This window comes from Necator americanus, chromosome X (genome assembly GCF_031761385.1).
Source record: "Necator americanus strain Aroian chromosome X, whole genome shotgun sequence".
Taxonomy (NCBI): Eukaryota; Metazoa; Nematoda; class Chromadorea; order Rhabditida; family Ancylostomatidae; genus Necator; species Necator americanus.
In genome coordinates this window covers 20,870,903-20,891,614 of record NC_087376.1, presented here as the reverse complement: position 1 = coordinate 20,891,614, position 20,712 = coordinate 20,870,903, and the positions used below count along the sequence as shown (strand labels likewise).

Here is a 20,712-nt window from a genome sequence, read left to right as displayed (position 1 = left end):
CCCGTATAGAACTTTGGTACAACAGCGGCGTCCGTCAGGCAGAACCTTTTATTGATGATGATGTGGTCTGTTTCATTATGGTACCCTCCACCAGGTGACTCCCACGTCCAGCGTAGAGAAGAGGGCTTCTGGAATTGCGAGTTCCCATGGATGGTCTTAGTCGTCATGATTAACTCGGAGAGCCTCTCCCCCTGGTCATTCCATTGTAGGCCGTGGGTCCCGATGTGAAGTCCTCCGGCGTTCTTCTTGGGCCAACTTTGGCGTTGAAATCGCCAATTATGACCTTGTAGAAGGCATGATCTTCTCGGTAAAACTTCTCCAAGTCCATATAGAAAGCTTCGACTTCTTCTTCTTCGTAGCTTGATGTTGGAGCGTAAGCGACGAAGATAGTCAAAGCTGGTGTTGGACCACATCTTCTCATCCGCAGACGTCCGATACGGGTCGCAAGTTGTTCGAAAGAGTCGATGTTCTTTGCCGTTCTTGTGTTGACGAGGACGCCGACTTCAGCAAAACCTCTACCTCGTATGTTCCTAAGAATAGCTCTTCTCCAGTTTCAGATGCGGCGTTGAGAGGGCGACGTCGTCTCGTCTCGGTCAGTCCGATGACGTCGTACTTGATCTTCTTGGCTTGCATTATCAGATCTTCGATGGCCGCCTCCGATGCAAACGAACGTGCGTTATAAGTACAGTTCATCATCCTACTCCTTTTCCGTTTCGGCAGCTTATATGACTCCCGCAACCCCGCCCTTCCTGGCGCTACCGTACCAGGCTTTCCTCCGGAATCAGGAGACTCTTTTCTATTACTGTGGCATGCAAAATATTTTAAGACCCATGGGCAGGTTGCAAGCCTCTAGTCCCTTGAGTTTTTGGGAGAACTTCCGTTCTCCCGAAGTGGACATGTGGAGCTTATTTGTTGGAGGCGACTCCAAACCGCCTCCCTTGCACTTCCCAGTCACTTGATGCAGGCTTTTGGCCGGACGGACGTGCGGGATGCAAGGATGTCATGAGCCAATCCTGGCTCAGCAGAAACAGGGAGTCCATCCCCTGAATCCACCTGCGTCTCTGGGCAAGCACAAGGTCGCTTTTGGTCCGCTATTAACCCCCTATCTCGCCACAAGAATTCAATAGAATTTAAAAGAGGGAAACCATACTATCTCGTGGGAAGATTTCCTTCTAAATAGCATTAAGGATTTTGTCAGCGATTTCCGCTCACGACTTACTTTTCAACCCTACGTAACGTGAATTAAGCCTCTACAGTGAGAAAGCGGACAAACTGCAAATGTAATTCACGAAAAATAATGAGATGCGAAGTTCACTTTTCTTCCATTATCGTAGTCAGATTTGGGCCCAAACACATCGTAATAATCAGCATCACCGTAATTGGACTCAAACCACGATTTTATATCGACAGGTTCAATTTTGTCCTGAACACGATAGTGATCCAACATCTAAATACAGAAATTTTTAGGAAGGAAACTGCGGGTCTTGAGTCTAAGAAGGCAGATAAACTCACCTCATTAACTATTCGGAGAGCTTCGTGGTAGGAAGTGTCTATAGCAAGAAAGTTAAACAAATTAAGAATTGCAACACCACTATCGTTCACTCCGGTGACATTTTCGTCGTTGCTAACAACAAAAATAAACCCAATCCTGCAATTGCCATTTACATGGGTTCAAAGAAAAATTCAGTAAGAGTTCCTTCTACAACCTCAATGGAATTTCATGTTTAAAGAATGAGTGTGCTATCTTCATCAGATTACGGCTTTCACGGTCAGCAGGGTCAACTATGAATACCTGGAACCATGTTTGAAAGCAAACCATTACGACGTAGACTTAGTAGAAACAGTACTAAGTTGAAGAGGTTACGAGCAATTGGTCGGATCATGCCAGGATAGTACGGCTCTAGCAGCAACTTAACACTATTCCTCCAGTGCTGGTAACGCCGGTCGGTATCCAAGTTGTTGAGGAACTAGATAAAACAATTGCTTAGCAGAAAGGACAAAGTAAGATTGTATTTCACGGTTTTCGCCATTACCTACAATCTGTTCCCAAACAATGAGTTAAAAGAAAGTTTAGATAGCAACTTTTTTCAAACGCAGATAGGCATTAGCCTGAACATTAAAAATTGCGCGTCAGATTGAAAAATGATCCTTAACATCCACTGAAAAGTAGGTGTTATTTTGAAAAGGACTTCGAAATGGAGTAAATTTATGATTTCATTTTCTACGTCTTTAAAAATAGTCTGAAAAAAACCACACAATGTTTGTAATCGTTATTTGGTCACGTTGTATTTCGAGGTTACTAATATACGAAAACTTTTTTTTTTAAAACTTGCCATAGGATATGCATCTCTATAGTCGATGGCATACTTGGTTTTATCATCAGGAAAATCCATCCCCACTAAGATAGATAAGTATTCTCGCTGGAACGATTACTTTAATTTCGGGTAATTGTATCTTTCTTTTCAATAGGCAACCTTGAAACCCATGTTGAAGAATCCGCATGCAACACGCTCTTCTTGTTTTATAACGTCCACTAGTTGGAACATGTCAAGACTGTCGATGTCAAGGTTAATGCCATTCAAAAACAACATCGATTCACCTGGGTCCAACCCTAGATAGAACAACTCTGCAAAAATATGGACTAGTCTAGCCAGTTTAAAACGTACCCGCGCCAGAAAGATGGTCCTTTTGGTTCCGCTCAATCTCATCGCGTAATTCCCGGCTAACAGTCTCACGAGCGATGGACATGAAAACAACAATGAGGGCTAATAAATCATAAACTCAGAAAAAGAGAAAGAAAACGAGTACCTAGCGTAGGTAGGAAAGTTCTGAGATAATTCCTTAAGTGTTTCAAGAGCACTATGTGGCCCTTCCCTAATAATGCGCTGTGACGCCTAAAATACACACTAGCTATGTGGACGCATTAAATTCATCACCCCACGAATCTGAGGTGGTACGGATTTCAGGTGGAGTATTCGTATACGGATCGTAGATTATGGAGAGGGGGTGATTCCGTCCATTTCTCCGTGTATCAGTGGGAACGGACAACCCCGGAGCACTGTTTCTTATGACGGTTTATGTTGCAATGCGCAACGTTTGCCCTCCGCCCAACCCTGCCCCGCCCATAGATGCGATAATCGGAGCAGGCGTTCCGACCCTCTTCACTTTTGGACGAATGGCGAAGGGACACCCTTCACTTGAACTGCACCAGATGAGCCAGACCCCCTTCACCTGAGGAAGGTACGTCTCCTCCTTATCACACCTATGGCCCCCTACGAATCGTCGAAAACCTATTCTGACGACGCAAAGGTGGAGGTCTGCAATTGAGGACGTCGTAAGAAACAGCATTCCGGGGTTATCCGTTTCCTCTGATACAGGGAGAAATGGACGAACCCCCCTCTCCATAATCTACGATCCCGTATACGAATACTCCAGCTGAAATCCGCACCACCTCAAATTCATGGGGTGGTACCTTTAAGAAAACAGAAGCTATTGGTGCGGGTTTCAGGTGGGTTATACCTGTACGGGGCCGCTAATTATGGGGAGAAGGGCGATTCCGTCTACTTCTTCCCAATTGCGCTAAAAAAATGGCCCGGAAGATGCGGCTTCGAGGCTTCCGGGGCGCTATTTTCTACAACGAGTTCTGCTGGATAGCACCAGCCTTGTGCACGCTATGCATCTTCCGGCCGTTTTTTTTATGGCAATTAGCAAGCAAAAGCAAAAGCAAAAATGGACGGAATCACCCTCCTACAAATGATCTACGACCCTGTATAGGCATAACCCATCTGAAACTCGCACCACCCCAGATTCGTGGGATGATGCCTTTAAAGAAGGCGGGAAGAAAATATTCATGTGACCCATTATTGACCCATTGACGAGAACGTCCGACAATGCTGTACGACACTTTTTTGCCGCGTTTTTGTGATCAAAAACTATGGTTTCTCTTTCTTGTCAAACAAAAACTAGAGATACACTGGAAGTGAATGGGAAGAAGATATCCATATCATAACATCCAGTTTCAAACATACTTGGAACGATAAATCTTGAACCTGCCACTGTTTCAAAGGTGTTAGTTCCTCAATATCCTTTAGATGCATTCGAAATCCATCGAAAGATTCGCTATCATCAGGATAAAGTGCTCTGGTTATAAGAAAAAAAAACAAGCAGTAAAAGAATACAAACAACTGTCTTAATAAACATCACCTTTCCCAACCTGAGAAGTCTGAAATTGAAACCATGAAGATCCGTTTCGTCAGAATCATTTTTTGCAAAGCTGTCATCGACAACCTTGTATTCCGTATTCTTGATAGCGAGTTCAACACCATACCCCGACAGTGAAAGTGTGTGTGCATCGGTCTCCTAAATGTTAGAAATGCAAAACTGCTCGATAACTTCTCCTCACTTCCCCTCACTCGACCACTTGCAGTTAGCGTAAAACGTGTTGTAATGGGATGCGTTGAACTGCCCTATACCCACAAAACACGACAAGTTTTTGGAAGTTTCGAAAAAAAAAAAACGCCACACGATGGAAAACAACATCCGATATCGGCAACGAAGGACGAAAGAAATCGTATACGACGGTTGCATACTCGAGGATTCCTTATCACAAGAAGATTGGCACATCGAGGAGAACCAATATGTGGACTACGACCCGCTGTTAAGAGGACTGCGAGCCTGTGCTAAACGGGCCTTGAAGTCGTGCACGGCAAACTTGGATCGAATTTCGAAGACCACCAAGGAATTGTTGAAAGAAGAAAGACTTTGAGGCTTGATCTCAATGGACCGCACCCTTAGCAGTTAGTAGCAAACAGCAGCTGCAGAAAAGCGTTGCAGAAGAACCTTTTGAAATACAGCCAGAGGAGCATTCTCGTAGCAGCACAAAAAAGAACGAGTCTAAAAAAAGTCCCGACCTCCGCGAATATAACATTCCGCTATCAGCCCTGCTGGGCGAAGACGAGATTCGCACCTCTTCTCATTGTGAGATGGGGAAAATTACAGAGGTTCTATTCGAACCCTCTGTGTTCGTCAACTCCTGCGTCAACCCTGATCGTTTCCACTGGTGAAGTTCCGCCACGGATTCTCCCTTCGGAAGTACGAGTCGCTATCAAGAGCATGAAACCTGGGACTGCTCCCGGTCCTGATTTTATATCAGCATACCTTCTTAGGGTTGGTGGCCATCCGCTTCATGTAATTCTAGCGGCCCACATGACGTCATATCTTCAGGAAGAAAGAATCCTAGACCAGTGGAGGTATTATCCATAAGGATGCTGAGCGATAGGACCTTTGGAACTACCGTCCGATATGCATGCTGAGCGTGTTATACAAAGTATTTACCAAGATCATCCTCACGCGCATATCTAGGGCGCTGGATGAAGCCCAGCCTCAAGAACAAGCTGGATTCCGCCAGGGGTTCAGCTGCTTGGACCACATCCAGACCGTGTCGAAGGTCATAGAGGTTTGCCGGAAATACCGGCTATCTAATGTTTCAAACTTCCTCTACTATGAGAAAGCCTTCAACAGCACAGAAACGAATGCAATACTGTCAGCGCTGGTCGATCAAGACACGGACGCGTCGTACGTGACGCCATTTGCCAATTGCTGCGACCGATGGACCACTACGATATAGCTTTCTACCGTCCCCTCACCACACCTATTGGAAACGGGGAAAAATGCGAAATACGAGAACCCGATATTATATCGCCGAAGCTGCTCACGGCTGCATTACAGTGGATAATGAAATCACTTTCTTGGGAAGAACGGGGCATACGTACTGATATAAGATTCCACTCCAACCTTCGTTTTGCGGACGACATCGTTCTCTTTACGAGATGTACCAATGAAGCAGAAACGATGTTCCAGAAATTGAACGAAGCGAGAAAGAAAATAGGATTGCGAATAAATAGAAAGTCGCAATTCATGAAGAACGTCTACTGCGAGGACGGAGGGGTATAACTTGAAGGCTCCCAGATCGTTGAAACTTCGTCATACGTCTACCTTCGTTCTATGAATATGGAGAATATGGAGAATGACTTGAAGAAAGGAAAGAAGTGAATAGAAGCAGCGTTAACAGCATTCGCACCTGTCAGGGAGGCTACGGACCAACTGACGGACCAAGATCTCCGTGTCTATCTGTTCTGCTCCACAGTTCTTCCAGCGCTCTGTTACGCAGCGGAGACGTGGACAGACACCGCTGCCACGTTTAGGAAGTTATCCACAAGTTATCCAGAAGAATCAACGATAGATGGACTAAAAGAACGCTAGAGTGGATCTCAAGAGATGTTAAACGTCCTCGAGGGAAACCGCCAACGAGATGGGGTGACGTGTTCGCTACACGGATGGACCAGCTGAGAGCTCAGCTGGATACGGTTCAAGGACCTCGTGAACGTCACTCACGAAACTTGAGAACATCTTGGATGGCAATGGCGAGGGAACGAAACGAGTAGAAGAGATGCTGGGGCCCTCACGTCCAGTGAAGACGGGCCATCTAAATATCTAAGTAAGTATGCAACATGCTTTCATTATTTTTTGGCTTGTGTATCTGACCTTCATCTTCTTGCATCATCAGCTAAACTATCTTCTCAGTGCAAAAGTGGAGTCTTCCTCACCCATTTATTCGAATTATTCGAATATTACACTTTTTTCCAAGACAAGTATATGACCGACTACGCCCCTCTTGTTCCAAACTACACTTTAGGACTCGTGTTGGCAAAACCCCAACGTACACTTGACCCTGGTTGCGACAAACTGCAGTGATCCAAAGTTTCAAGAGACAAATCTGTTGGTATTAGCCTCTTCTAGATTATAGAACCTCGTGTGTTTAGTTTCTTGTGGAGGTTATTTTTTTTTTCTTATAACCCAGAAAGCTTATCTTTTTGATAAACACTGTAAAAGCAACGAGTACATCTTGGATGGTAGGCGAGGACATGAGCAAAGCTCAAGAATGGGTCTCTTGAGCAATTACTAACGACCCAATCGCAGCAATTCCGAAGCAATAAAATCTGAGCGTCAGCGGATGGTTGTTTAGTGAGAAGTAGCAAACGCAAACATAGATATTGATCATTCTTCGAATCCTCGCCGCAAGGTGCAACTCGTTCTTCTTCTTACCGTCGTCAGCTCTGGAGGTATAGTCGGGTCAAAACGACATGAATCTCTGTGCACCCGCGTAAGCGTTGTGCTCGAAGCGGTGCGGTGGAGCGTAGCGTTCAGGGCCTATAGTGGACCTTTGCTCGCACCACTAATCGCTGCACTTCGAACTAATCCCACCTCGATGCCGAAACCTAGCTCCACCAAACCCCTTCGAGCGCAGCCGCTTACGCCAGTGGACGGAACTTCATGTCGTCTTGTCGTGACTATCATGCTATATAATAACGCGCTTAGTCGGTGTGTTTGTGTGTGTGTTTGTGTTTGTCTGTGTGTCACGAAAATACTCCATAATGATGCAAAACTCTGCACTGGTGGGGTGCCGAACCATCGCCGTGCACCTGATAGAGGAGCACTCTACCTTTACACCACTGTCCAGAAACGTCTTTACATCTATGTTGGCTTTGACAAGCCAAGTTTGTATCATATGTTAGTGAGGGTAAATAAACTTTTATGTGAGTGTACACTTACAAATTTGCAAATTATCATGCTATATTAACGGGCTTATTCTGTCACGTGTGTGCGTCTGTGTATATGTGTATGTGTGTGTGTATGTGTATGTGTGTGTGTCTCAGTCAAGAGTCAAGATCTCCCAAAAAGAGAGAGACGGATACCATGGCGTCAGTTTGGTGCGCCGGAGCCCCAACGCGGTAAAATTGAGTTAAACGGGTCCTGCAGCGTCGAATTCGTGTCCCGGAGCCACAAAACCATAGAGTGGGGTGAGACGGATCCCACTGTCTCGGATTGGTGCGCAAGAGCCCCAATGGTAGAATGGATTTCTATGACTCATTCGCGTATCTATTTTCAATCATATTTCCTTGATGCTGCTAAAATCCCTTCTTCAAAAAGTGGAAACACACATACAAACGGCTGCTTAGATACAATACAAGCCAACACAGGTTCACTTGGTGGTCTGATGTAGAGTTTTATCTTCATCACTACGATGATGATACTCACCTCATTTCATGCTAGCACATCATTCAGTGCTAATAGTTGAGAGCGGAGGAAACTCATACTTCAAGTAATTTTTCCAAATTGGGGAATTTTCAGAGAAACACAGAAAAAAAATCAAGTTTTTTGTAAAATCAAGTTTGACTGTTCTTCAAATATAGTACTGACGCGTTTAGGAAGAAAATCATGAAATCTCTCATCCATGCCTAAATTTTTGAGAAAAAAAAATTGAAGAAAAGGTTGATAAAAAGGACAATTATAATTTTACAAAAAAGTCACTACTGTTATTTCTTATTGGTCGACGTACGCGAGCGAAGCGAACACTACAAAAAGTCTGAAGTCCTTCTTAAGCTGGACGTTCAGACTGGTACTATAAATATCACATATATTAGGGCTACTGGAAAGCAGTACCGTCTTTCTTTGTCATATTAGAAGAAATTAAACTAGTGGAGGTGAATCTGGTAATAGCATTTACGGATACATATTGCCGCTGCACAAACACCGCATATGTTTATTTAGGCTCTTGCTGCATCACTAATTTTTTTTTTTTTTTGAAACTCGAATAAGCTGCAACCCTTCTGGCTAAAGGGTTGACATTTCAAACAGAGATACGAGTAAGAAGTCATTTCAGTGTGCACAAATATCCTGCACAATTTCCACGTACGATATCAGCCAACTAGAACTATGTAATCAAATTTTAACATTTGTAAAAATGACATCATTTTTCGGAACCTCCAACACCTCTCCTTTTTCCGCACACATGAAGGGACTCCCAAACTAATAATTTGAAGTAGCCTGCTTCCCTAGATGAATACTTGCATGACTAGAGAAATTTTAAAGATAAATAAATAAATAAACAACGTAATTCTCAACACGAACTGTCCCAAATCTGGTTTCCAACAACAAGGGCTGAAGTCTATTTTACATGTGCATACTAATAGTCAGTGTAACGAGAACGAAAAAAAAGTAAGTCAGATCTAACAAGCTCCAGCAAAAAAGAGAAACTACATGCTCGTATGCAAAATTAACATGTCTTCCTGATAAATATGAGATAATCACTGATAAATTGATCAAAGACGGTATACGACGAAAGTAACGATGTTCGGATCTCCCCATGAATAAATATGGTTAAGGCAGTCGGTGTCTCATGACAAAATTCGCTCGACAAAGCCGTTATCGAGATAGTTAGGGGAAATTGAGAGTTTCTGCTCCTAGAGAGCACACAACAGACTGCTCTTGCTACGTGGTCGAGGAGTTAGATGTCTCTCCAGAAAGCTAGATCGACAACGCCATTTCACATGGCGTTTTTCAAGACCGGCGGAGGGAAAATTAAGCCACAGAGCTCGTTCTCGTCATCTACACCCACAACTTGGAAATGCATTAGTGATGAGATCCCAACATCGTCAATTTCGTGGTATGCTGCCCTTAGCTGAATTTGTTGAACACAGGCTGTTCACATGAGGTATCACTGCAGTTCACACCACTGCTGTGGATATCTTTCAGTCAGGATGTCAATCTCTACTGCTGCTTCTTCTGCAGAAAATCAACTTGTTACCTCGTATTTCCACTGACAAGCCACATTCTAATTTTACTTCAAAAATGGATTCACTATATGATTTGGATGACGTGAACAATAGATAACATCCGCTTACAGCATACACTTCTTCAACTCATCGTAGCACTTTTTCCATAACGGTAACGGCAGAAGTATAAAATAAAATAACATCTCTAGCAAAGGAGATAACCTCTTCTTACTGCTATTCCAGACGAATACAATGTGCATGTGCCGCCCAAAGCTTGTGCGTATTGAGCCTAGCACAACCGTGCTCAGTAAGCCCCGGTCATTCTCGACACCATTCACTCTTGCTTATGTTGCTAATCGAACGATGGCAAAGAAACACATCGCTATCAATTGTGATATCAATGTTTGTGTAGTTGCGTCAAAACGACAGAGGAGTTGCTTTAAGCGGCTGCATTCGGAGGGGCACCGTGGAGCTAGAAGTTGGCATCGAGCTGGCACCTTCGCGAACTGCAGCGATGAATGATGTTAGCAAGGGTCCCTCGACCCTAACCGCTTCGCTTCGAGCTTAGCCGCTTGCGTAACTGCACCAAGCTTCATGTCGTTTTGACCCGACTATAACGGTGCTTACTTCGCATATACGTTCTACATCAGCTCCTAGTTCAACAAGTGAATGAAATTGAAATACTTTTTTTTTTGCTTTTTACGAACATCTAATGAGTTAACGTAGGATTTTGTTACAAAGAGAAAAGATAATGGATTAAATTACCTTAATGTAATGTCGTAGCACATATTGTATTTTGCGAGCTGAAACTAATTCTGAAGCCTTGATGTGAAGTTGCAGCCATTCTGGTGACCCAACATCTGCGTACACAATCGCAACCGTCTTAGGAACAGTTTCTTTTCCATAAATATGGTCAATGGGTAGCAATTCCGGGACATCTCTGAACACATTTTAAAGTGTTGAGAAAAACATTTATAAAACCGCAGATTAAAAATCAAGGGAAAGGGATTCACGTGCAAGGGCGTGATTGCTACCTGCTCTCGGGTGTCCTGCTTGTATTAAACACAATCAGAGTTTGATATACGCCTTGGAAGTGTACGAACTATGCAAATTGCAGTCACATTGGAAAAACTACAAAAATATTGCAACAAAGTGCTGTCGTCCAGCACGCTATCAAAACTCGTAACCAGATTGGTCAGATGACTAGGAGGAGCATGGGATCTCCCGTCGCTTCCTCCGGTCTCGAATGCTCACGCTGAACAGCCGCGAACTGAAGACGCTCGGCGTAAGTCCTTCAAGCGAGATGTCCATGCTCTCACGAATGGGTTCTGGACAAGCTTATGCTGTAGATCACTAAGGTTGACCCGGGCTCTGTTCAACAACGATATGACTCTGCCAAGATGCATAAAATCAAATAAAGTGATATTATCAGCCCATCGACTAAATGCAGCATACCATGAATCCGACGTGGTGAGGGAATCCGCAGTGAAAGCTAGAGATGAGGTTGTAAATTACCGTACCAAGGGTGCTTATCTCCCTAAGTCGTCGTAAGGTAATCGTGGGAATCGCTTTAGTTCCTTCGAGATACATTAGAACGCCCCTCTATGCACACGTTGCGGTCCCACAGCAGCTAATTCATTTGTTTTACTCGAATAGACTGGTGAGAAGACATCAATGGTCTTCGACCACTCGGACTAGGATATGGGACTTCCACAAGGGTAGCGCGTTGCAACTGAAATAATCGTTAAAACTGTGTCTTCAACGCAGTTTTTTTTAGGACGATTAGAGAGGTGGCCGGAACCACCCCAGATCCCTCAATCTACAACCACATCCGTAGGTTCTCCCGCGGATTCCCTCACCACGCCAGATTCGTGGTACTGATTTCAAGTGGAGTATTCGTACACGGGATTAAGGAGAGGGGGTGATTCCGTCCACTTCTTCCTAATTGCCGCAAAAAACGGCCCGATTCGTGCGCTCCGACGCGCTATTTTCCACAATAAGTCCAATTGGAGCGCGCCAGCCGTATGCACACGCCGCATCTTCCGGGCCATTTTTTACGCCAATTAGCAAGACATGTACGGAATCACCCACCTCTCCATAATCTACGATCCCGTATACGAATACTCCGCCTGAAATCCGTACCATATCAAATTCGTGGGATGATGCCTTTAGGTAAACGTGAGCAAGTCAAGGGAAAGGATAAATAAAGAATGAAGGATAAAGTCTCCGACTTATCAATCCGCTTAGGATGCGCCAATGCACTTTACTGCAATTCGTTGAAGTTTCAGGACGTGCTGCCCAATAGGATTAGTTGTGTAGGCCAGCAGTTGTCGAACCGTTATCAAATCAGTGCTTTTATCTTCGCAGACTAGTCTGAAATCAGTTTATCGACTCCGGAGCAATGAAAAGCTTGGTTGGCACTGGAGTGGTTCCAAACCATCGGTCGTACGGTCGCAGCAGACTTCTTGTCAACTTTCCCGGCCTTGGGGAAAGGATAAGACCCTCCAATAACAAATATGTATTGAAGAATATGAGGATTTCTTCCGAACATTTCCAAGGGTTTCGTACGCTAAGTGTTTTCACGTGGTGCTAACTCGCAAAGATGTAAAATAATCCCTTCTTGTAAATCTCGAGATACCTTCACCGGAAATCATAGGGACAATAGCGTCAAAGTACCTTTTTTGTTCAGAGTTCACAGCGTTCTCGAGTTCCTCCACACTGCATCCAGTAATACCGTGCACGTCGAAAAACGCTGTACATACAACAGTGTACTCAGCCCCCATCTGAATCAGAATTAATATTCAACATATTGAGCACTTGATATTAAGTGTAACTGAATAGATGCACGCGCCTGATGAAAAACCTGAACGGCTGGAGAAAACATCCGAATCGACAAAGAAAGTTTCAACATGTCGAAAGACGACTCAGTGAGAATTTGCGACGCTACATCCACGGCGAACTCATATTTTTGCTCTTCATCAGCTGAAGAAAATGAAGAACAGAATGAACCTGGGTTCAAGTATACGACTGAACGACCATGTATGTTGTACCATTCTTCCAGTCTAACCGCGAACATCTACTTGCTACTTCATGAACAAATCTCCAGAACATCTGGTTGCTTTCCCTAGCAAAAAACTCTCTGAAAAAAAAGTAACAGAAAGTAATAGTTCTCTTGTGATATGGCTGCGAGAGACAAGGAAGGAAAGAAAAAATAAATAGCTTCTAGTGACCTCAACGTTTCAACCTCTGAGGAGGAAAGTTATCCTGCGTCCATGCACAACGTTTTAAGAATACAAATAGTCACATTCATAATAATGTGAAGTTAGGTTTAAATTTAAATTTTTTTTTTTAATTTGCAGCCTGCAGCGGAAGACTCGTGCCTTCGACCTGAGCTAGCAGCAAGGGCATCAATGAAGTTGACTGGAAACGCTGATTCGAGCAGGATTGATCTGCGACCAATTCAGAGATTTGCTTCTTAACGTTTCCAACAAATTATAATGATTCGAGAAAAGTTAGTACACATGCGGGCCGTTGATATGCGACGCATACGTTTTACCAACCATAGTTGTAGCCTAGAAAAAACGTAAGCTGTCATGGATTTTCATCCGTTGGTAAATAACGCCTAGCAATATTTTTTTTCATTTTAATCAGTGTAAAAAGTGATGTATTATGGTGGCTTCCTCGCTGATGACATGATGGCATGAAGGCATGATGCGCTGGCCCCTCTCCAAAAGGCGAGACAAGCTCCCCGGTACTTCTTTCTTCCTGTTTTTCATAGTTATAACTTCTTTCTCGTACAACAGTTCGTGAGTGAGAATAGTTCCACTGGAGAGGTGGGGCAAAATGTCGCTGGGAGGGGGGCACTCTGATGCACCCAAATCGAACTGTCTGGAGCGACCGTATGAAGAGAATCGTGGCGGGAACTTCGACTGTGCCAGTACTGCACCTACATTCGGAGAGCAAAAAAGGTCACGGAGCACAATTGAGTAGCTGAGTCAGTCGAGGCCCTAAGACCTAAGCAACAGTCTTAGAGGATGCACGACGTGTAGGTTGAAGCTACTAAGAAAAAGAAGGACAGAGCTAGAACTACTACTGTCTTAACTTTACTAAATCTTCCAAACAAGGGGGAAAATGTAATTGTGGAGCCACTCAGTGACGCCCTTACTTCTGGAAGATCTTTTTCCCCTTAGTAACTTTAGCTTACATGTCATAGATCCTCTAAGGCTAATGCTTAGGTCTTAGGGCCCCGATTGATTTTCCTATTTACTTCCAGGAACAAGGGCGCCACTGAGTGGCCATCCCAACTCCGTTTTACTCCAAACAAGCTTACGAGAAGTTACTAACCAAGTCATATGTCATGTGCTACTTCCAAAGAAAAAAAAGAACCGAAAATGAATTCCATGGAGCAAAGTCGCTCCTTCCACAGCAATCCAGGATCAGCGAACCATTCGCCGAATTCCTCCTTCGACTTCGATGCAAGCTCCGGCCAAGTGGTAATCAGTAATCTGACTGAAGTCATGAAGATTCAGCAAGTTAGAGGCACCCATCAAGCAAATGGAATGATTTAACGACGAGAACGGTTAACGTGTTCTATGGACGTCTTTGTGCCTGTTGCGCCCCATTGCCTTTTTCGCGCTCTGGGTGCAGGTACAGTACTGGCGCAGTCGAAGTTCCCGCTACGATTCTTTTCATATGGTCACAATTCGATTTGAGTGCGTCAGAGTGGTTCCCCACCTCCAACGAAATTTTACCCGAGAGGTGGCGCTCAACTATGTTCTAATTGAACCGTACTCGACCTGCACTTAGAGCGGAAAAAAAATCAATGGAGCGCAAGGACCGTTCCTAACTGACAGATGCTTTCCATTTGACAAGGTGATAGTTCATCAATGGACAGTTCATCACTGGAAGTGGCAAGCAAAGCTAGTCAGGGACCTAAACCTATGTATTAGTCTTGGAGGATTTATGACATGTAGGCTAGAGCTACTAAAAAAAAGAGGAAGATAGAACAGGAACTACTAAATCTTTAACGTTACCAAACTCTCTGAAAAGACTCACTGGCACTAAAGAACTAAGTCAACCGGCCATTAGAACATAAGCATTGGTCATAGAGGATCTATGACATAGAGCCTAAAGCTACTACGAGAAAAAAAATGAAGATAGAGCTGGAACTACTAATGCTTTGACTTCATCAAACTCTCCAAACAGGCTTACTGGAACTGAATAGGTATAAGAAGGTCAAAAACGACATGAAGCACGGTTCGACAGCGTGAACGGCCGTATACGAAACTGTGCGGTGAAGCGTAGCGGTTAAAATCGAAGCGGTGCGGTGGAGCGTAGCGCTCGAGAGAAGACCACCGCTAACACAATTCCTTGTTAAAGCTCGCGATGGTCCCACCACGATCCCAACTGCTTTCTCCACCACACCCCTTCGAGCGCGGCCGCTTACGCAAGTGCACCGTGCTTCATTTCGTCTAGAACCCTGCTTAGGTCATAACATATAGTATTTTCAACAAAACCGAAAGTGGCCAAAGGTGTGGTTTCTCCGCAATCCGCATCTGACTGTTAAGATCGGTCTTTATGCTCTTAGTGCAGATAAAGTTCAGTTCAATTAGAGCAGTGAGTGACCTGTAACTACCTTTTGTCCTTACTCCTGGAACTATTTCTTGAAAACAGCGCTAGAAGAGTTCAAGTAAAACGCAGACGAACTCGAGAAAAACGAGAACTCCTATGGACGGATGTAATCAACTTCCATATATGTGGGATTCTCTCAACAGCTTTATGCTCGAGTCCAATACTATTATTAAGTTCACATGCTCCCAAAGAATACATATATCCAAGTCCGTCTCTAAAGTATATATCCACCATGAATTTGACGATTTCACTTTTCTCGCTCACTGCTGCTAAACCGAAATAGTCTCATTAGATTTCTCGTGGTCGAAAACAGTTAGCTACTTGTTTTCGAAAAATGTTTCCGTGTAAAGAATATGGGACTTTTTTTTTTAATTTCTTTGTTTCAAAGGTATGTATCCAACAGACTATCCCTTTTTTCGAGGTCTTGATTCACATTTGCGTCAATGACAGTTCACTAATTCAGAGATGTTGAAAGTGCATTCCATAATTTTGCTGATTCCTGTAATCTCACTTTTTATACTAACGGCTTAAATTTATGATCAGGTCGTTGGAAAAGACGTGGTGATTCTGATGATTTTTATTTCGACTAATAAAGTTGTGTTTAAGCTGAGTTATAGCAATTTGATGTAAGTGGTCCGTTTCTGAAATTAATTACGCACCAACCTGATATATTGCATCTGTATTACTCTTAAGTTTATTGTTTTTGTTGTGTATTTAGTTTAGTGTTAATGTTCTTTTTTGTTTGCAAGAGAGGGAGGATAGGCGAAGAAACAAAAAAATATATTAACAGAGAAATAAATGCAATATTGAAACAAGTTTCAAAAGCAAAACATTAACAAAAACAATACAATAATCTAGGAACAATACAGATACAATATAGATCAACATAACAAAAGCATGAACATACATGTGTTTGCACACATGAAGTACGGAGAAAACGAGAAAACACCCACCCAGATTCCGCAACCAGAGACGTTGAGTTCCATTTTGAAATAACAGATACAATCACAGATTTCTCCTTGGTATCACTTGCAACCGTTGAAAAGGAGAACGAAAGAACTAGTATTGCAACTAGGACTGGCTTTACCATATTGAGGCCCTAAATGCTAAGTTAGTGTTTCTTAAAAGATCCAAAAACACTCCACAAGGAAAGGAAAAAGTCACTGTCAGCAGCATGCCAAAAATCTATGTGTGGTTAAACGTCTGCAATGAAGACAGACGATATTCCCGGCCATTGCGCGAACAAACGGTCCTCACAATGGCGCCGCGATAATTGCGCTATTCTGTATTGGAGCACGTTGCTTAACCTTTGCTTTTTAAGCATGGTGGAAATAGTTTTTTCTAATAGCAACAAGTTCCTTCTAGCAACTTTGAGTAAAGTATAGTTAGGAGAGGGTGGGGGCACTCAGCTGTGTTTTGACTGAACTGTACTCGTAAGCAATTGAAATTGAGGATTTCTCTTGCTTCTGGTATGGTTACAAGGTTGAGATCACCTAATATCACAAAACTCGGTGGATGAAAGTGGATGTGTCTGATTCTCCACAATAATTTAGTAGCTCGTGTATTACAAGCTAGGCGGTGATGCAGAGTATGATGTTTAGCAGTAAGTGAGCAGAGTCAGGTATGTAGGTAGCAACGAAGGCAAATGACGGAGAACGGTAAAGAGGGTCCCGGCGGATTCTCCGCGATTGCCTCTGAGACCTTACGTGCCCAGTGGATATGGCGGCGGATATGGCGAGAACCTCGACGAGGTCACGTTCCACTCGTTCATGAAGACGTAGACAACCGCCTTATATGTTCTTCTAGCCACAGAGACACAAAGAACTGCGTAGTTGCAAGGAAATATGCAAAGAAGAGTAGTGTGAGTTGTCGAAATTGCCGAATAACTCAAAGAATAACATAATTTGATAGAAGTACATTTGATTTTGTATGGTCTGGTGAAGAAAGGGGGTGAGTTTCTCTGGGTGCGGGACAAGAGGTACCCGTGAAAACCGGCTGACCGCTCCTGTTCTCCCTTCAGCACCGCGCGCCTCCGCGTAATTGCGGCTGCCGCTCCACCAGCTAGATATCCTCCACGACCGCCTGAGATCACCTACACCCCGCCTCCCTACTGCTCTCTAATCAACGCCGCGCGCGACTTTCGTGCCGCGACGAAGCGGTGGATAGTGCGAATTTTGAAGGAGGGAGTGAAGAACGAATTGCCGAGGCGAATTCTGATGTACGGACATAGTAAACTAAGCGCATATTATTGGGAATAAAGGAGAAGAATAAGTAAAAATTATTTCAAAAAGATGCTCCAGGGAAAAGAATAACACGCATATATCTTCAAACGTCTCATAATTTAACACATTTTATGCCCTAGGTTTTCTATATAAACTAGCAGTGCATAAGTATGTGTTTGTCACGATGCCATTCAATGAATTCGTGTTCGACTTTCAACTGCGGCAGTTATAATAACAGCAACATTATGCGCTTATTACTTTGTATACATTCTTTAACTCCTTTCTACATTTTACCTTTTCAAAATTTTACATAGATATAATGTTTATGTAGGGCAAGTATTGAAATATGCCAATATTTGACATATTTCAACACTTGCTTGTACGTTTTATACAGTTTTATATAATAAAACTTTGTATGGTTCTTCAAACTTCTTTTAACAGCGTTTCATCACTTCATTTCTATCTGTTTTCTGCATTACATCAATATGAAAGGTTAGGTGTATTAGTGGCGAACAGAGACCTTTGTATCTTCGAGATATACCTTTAGGTACAGTGTATGTCTGCGAGGCATTATTCGCGCCTCCTTAATCGTTGGATGCCAGTTTTATCCAGCTAGATAAGCAAAAAGAAATCCATAGAAAGCGAAAAATAGTAAAGAGGATAGCATAACATTGATCAGTGGGATATTTTTTGAAACATCTCTTGCATTCCCAGAGATGAATGAGTGCTTTCCACCTAACAACTCGAAACTGGGTAATTTCATTTTCACTCGCATTTCTAAATCGCATATCACTTGTACAAACCTATTTCATTCTTTCCTTCTTTTATATTAACTAACAAGCACATTTTATGTAGACCTTCGAACAACATCTAACACCAGGTACTCTCCTTTCCGTTCGATTTTGAAAGCGCATCATAAGAGCTGTAAGCGCGGCGGAAAAAAAATCGCCGTAAGAGTGGCAGACGCGGCGAAATGGGTGGGGAGGGTGGCGTGGGCGGGGCGTCTTGAAGACGTAGCACAAGAGGAGCAACCAGGCTACTCTAGCGATCATGACGGTATCAGGAGACGCACGGTGCAATTAACGACGCTCATCAGCCTCCTGGATACGCGGCGGCACATCATACGGGTACCTCTTGACCGTTCCCCAGTTTCTCTTTATTTCACCTTCAAAAAGTCTAGAAATCTTATCAAATTTTAACTCTTTTCCTTCCTGTAAGTTCCAAGAAGTCAGAGATACAGAAGGTCCCTCTGTCTAGAAATAAATTGGGCTACAAAGAAAGCTTGGGAGTTACAGGATAACGATAATTCTCATTAGCGTTACTTTTGAGAGCTGGAATGTTCCGTTTTAACGAAAATTTTTATGCACGTGATTTGAAGTTATTAGATACTCCTTATCTTTTATTTCAGGTGAAGATTTCTGATGCTTCTGGTACGATTACAAAATTGAGATCACCTCATGTCACAAAATTGCAGCGAATGTGTCTGTTTCTAAAAAAAATTTAGTAGATAGTGAATTATATCCTACCCGTTGATGCAGCGTATGATTAGCAGTAGGTAAGTAGAGTCAGGTATTTAGGTGCCAACGAAAGTGAATCTCTTTAGGACACGCACCATCGCTAATTGCTCTGACCAGGCATGACCGGGGCATGCTCGAAATTCCGCCGGGACCCTCTTTACACGCACCCTTTTGGTGTTACAGGTTAAAGGAAAAAAAGCCGCCGAAAATGTCATCAGTAGCAATCCACAATCACCACACATGCACATACAACAACTTTTATTCACATATTTTCGATCTGCATTCGCGAGTTGGTAGGGTCGACGTACGATCAGCGAGCTACTCGTCAAATTCCTTCTCGGATTCCACCGGCCACGTACTAATCAAAGTAAAATTGTGAAGAGTCAGTAGGTTAGCAGCAATCATTATGCAAAGGTTTAACGGTGAGGACGGTTTCTGTGCTTTATGATACGCTCCCTATTACACTGCCATTGGCACCGCCACCCTGCTTCCAGTGCTACCGCTTTCGCAGTTTCACCAAGCTTCAGACAGTTTCGACCGAATATAACAGTGAAGAGGGGTCAGAGTGAAAAAACTTGGTCAACGACTCGCGGAAGCGGACAGGTGTATGAGATGCGCTAGAAGCTTTACATGGCGTCTTTGAAGGTTGGAGTGAGCATCCACGGTCATACTCCAACCAACGGTACAGCGAACGACATTCATGCATTTGTTCTCAACTCCAATTTTCCTTGTTTTCATCAGAAAAGTCCCTCAGTTAGTTCTTTTCTCTTCATACAGAACCCTCCCAACGCTCTACCTTTGCTCCCTCTATAACCCTGCTCTCACCTTCCACCAACTGTTGAAATCTCCCTACAGCTTTCACAAAGACTTCCATCGCAAATATAATTCGAAAATATGTGAACAAAAGTTGTTGCATACATGTTTGGTGACCGCGGATTGCTACGGAAGGCATTTTTGGCTTTATTTTACTTTAGGAGTAATCCTCACCAACGGTTTACCGCCTCACAGTGACGTGGAGGTGACTCTGGGCCACGAACTGCGATGCACAGCGGAGTTTCGTCCTCCGGCAGGGTCTCTCAAGCTGAAGAGTTTGACTCATCCGACATTCCGACTTCTCGAAATCGGAGAGCTAAGAGTAAACCACTGCTACGATTCACCACCGTCTTGGCAAAATGTCGCAAGGTGGCCCCCTCATCCATATAGGTTGGAGGCGATCAAATCTCATTTTGCTCAGGGCTTCTTTGATTCTGGACCAAGGCGACACTCGCACGACTCACCATGGAGACTGTCTCAGACTGTGTATTGACAACGCGAGAAAAGTGTCCACAGACGCTGAAGACCGGGTGCAGAGAGAGCGGCGACAGAAGAATGACGGTACACTCGTCATTCGTGGAAAGAAGGTTCCGTCGCGAAATGTAGGCGGCGTTGGTTTTGTTGTGCACCCATCTGTCGTCCATCTTGCCGATTCTCACGAGATCCTATCACCTCGCCTGGCCATTGTTCGCCTGCGCCCCCTGCGCCAAAAATCCGTCAGTATCATCAACTGCTACTCGCCATCATCAGCAGCTGATGAATCCGAATTGGACACGTTTTACGAGGAGCTGGAGGAAATGATCCGCAACGAGAAGTCCTATTAATTCGTTGTCGGAGACTTCAACGCAAAACTAGCAAAGGCTACAGAAGAGGAATACAGGATAGGAAGATTTGGACTAGAGGACCGGAATGAAA

General features: G+C 43.7%; 3 protein-coding genes across 5 annotated transcripts; 2 read left to right on the top strand and 1 right to left on the bottom strand.

The window, feature by feature from the left end:
* Window positions 1-169: 169 nt before the first annotated feature.
* On the bottom strand, window positions 170-16,421 carry RB195_024490 (uncharacterized protein; the record flags this gene model as incomplete). Of its 3 annotated transcripts, XM_064212285.1 has the most annotated exons (18): window positions 170-530; window positions 614-796; window positions 931-1,043; window positions 1,316-1,447; window positions 1,513-1,648; window positions 1,707-1,792; window positions 1,848-1,967; window positions 2,334-2,420; window positions 2,475-2,611; window positions 2,667-2,722; window positions 2,809-2,894; window positions 4,029-4,140; window positions 4,214-4,359; window positions 10,380-10,554; window positions 12,291-12,397; window positions 12,466-12,596; window positions 12,665-12,753; window positions 16,199-16,335. In XM_064212285.1, the coding sequence occupies 18 exons, from the start codon at window positions 16,333-16,335 to the stop codon at window positions 170-172; spliced, it is 2,394 nt and encodes a 797-aa protein (XP_064068167.1). The 3 variants fall into 3 exon arrangements, with proteins under 3 accessions (XP_064068167.1, XP_064068168.1, XP_064068166.1); XM_064212286.1 differs by lacking the exons at window positions 170-530; window positions 614-796; window positions 931-1,043 and adding an exon at window positions 16,410-16,421 and having other exon boundaries at window positions 1,286-1,447; window positions 16,199-16,344; XM_064212287.1 differs by lacking the exons at window positions 1,316-1,447; window positions 1,513-1,648; window positions 1,707-1,792; ... (10 more) ...; window positions 12,665-12,753; window positions 16,199-16,335 and having other exon boundaries at window positions 614-802; window positions 931-1,040.
* A 3,193-nt stretch (window positions 16,422-19,614) lies between these two features.
* RB195_024489 (uncharacterized protein) lies at window positions 19,615-20,621 on the top strand (the record flags this gene model as incomplete). Its single annotated transcript, XM_064212284.1, has 3 exons — window positions 19,615-19,666; window positions 19,959-20,166; window positions 20,219-20,621. 3 exons carry the CDS (start codon window positions 19,615-19,617, stop codon window positions 20,619-20,621), a joined length of 663 nt encoding a protein of 220 aa, XP_064068164.1.
* RB195_024488 (uncharacterized protein) lies at window positions 20,157-20,621 on the top strand (the record flags this gene model as incomplete). The annotated part of the gene is made up of 1 exon (XM_064212283.1): window positions 20,157-20,621. One exon carries the CDS (start codon window positions 20,157-20,159, stop codon window positions 20,619-20,621), a length of 465 nt encoding a protein of 154 aa, XP_064068165.1.
* Window positions 20,622-20,712: the final 91 nt, after the last annotated feature.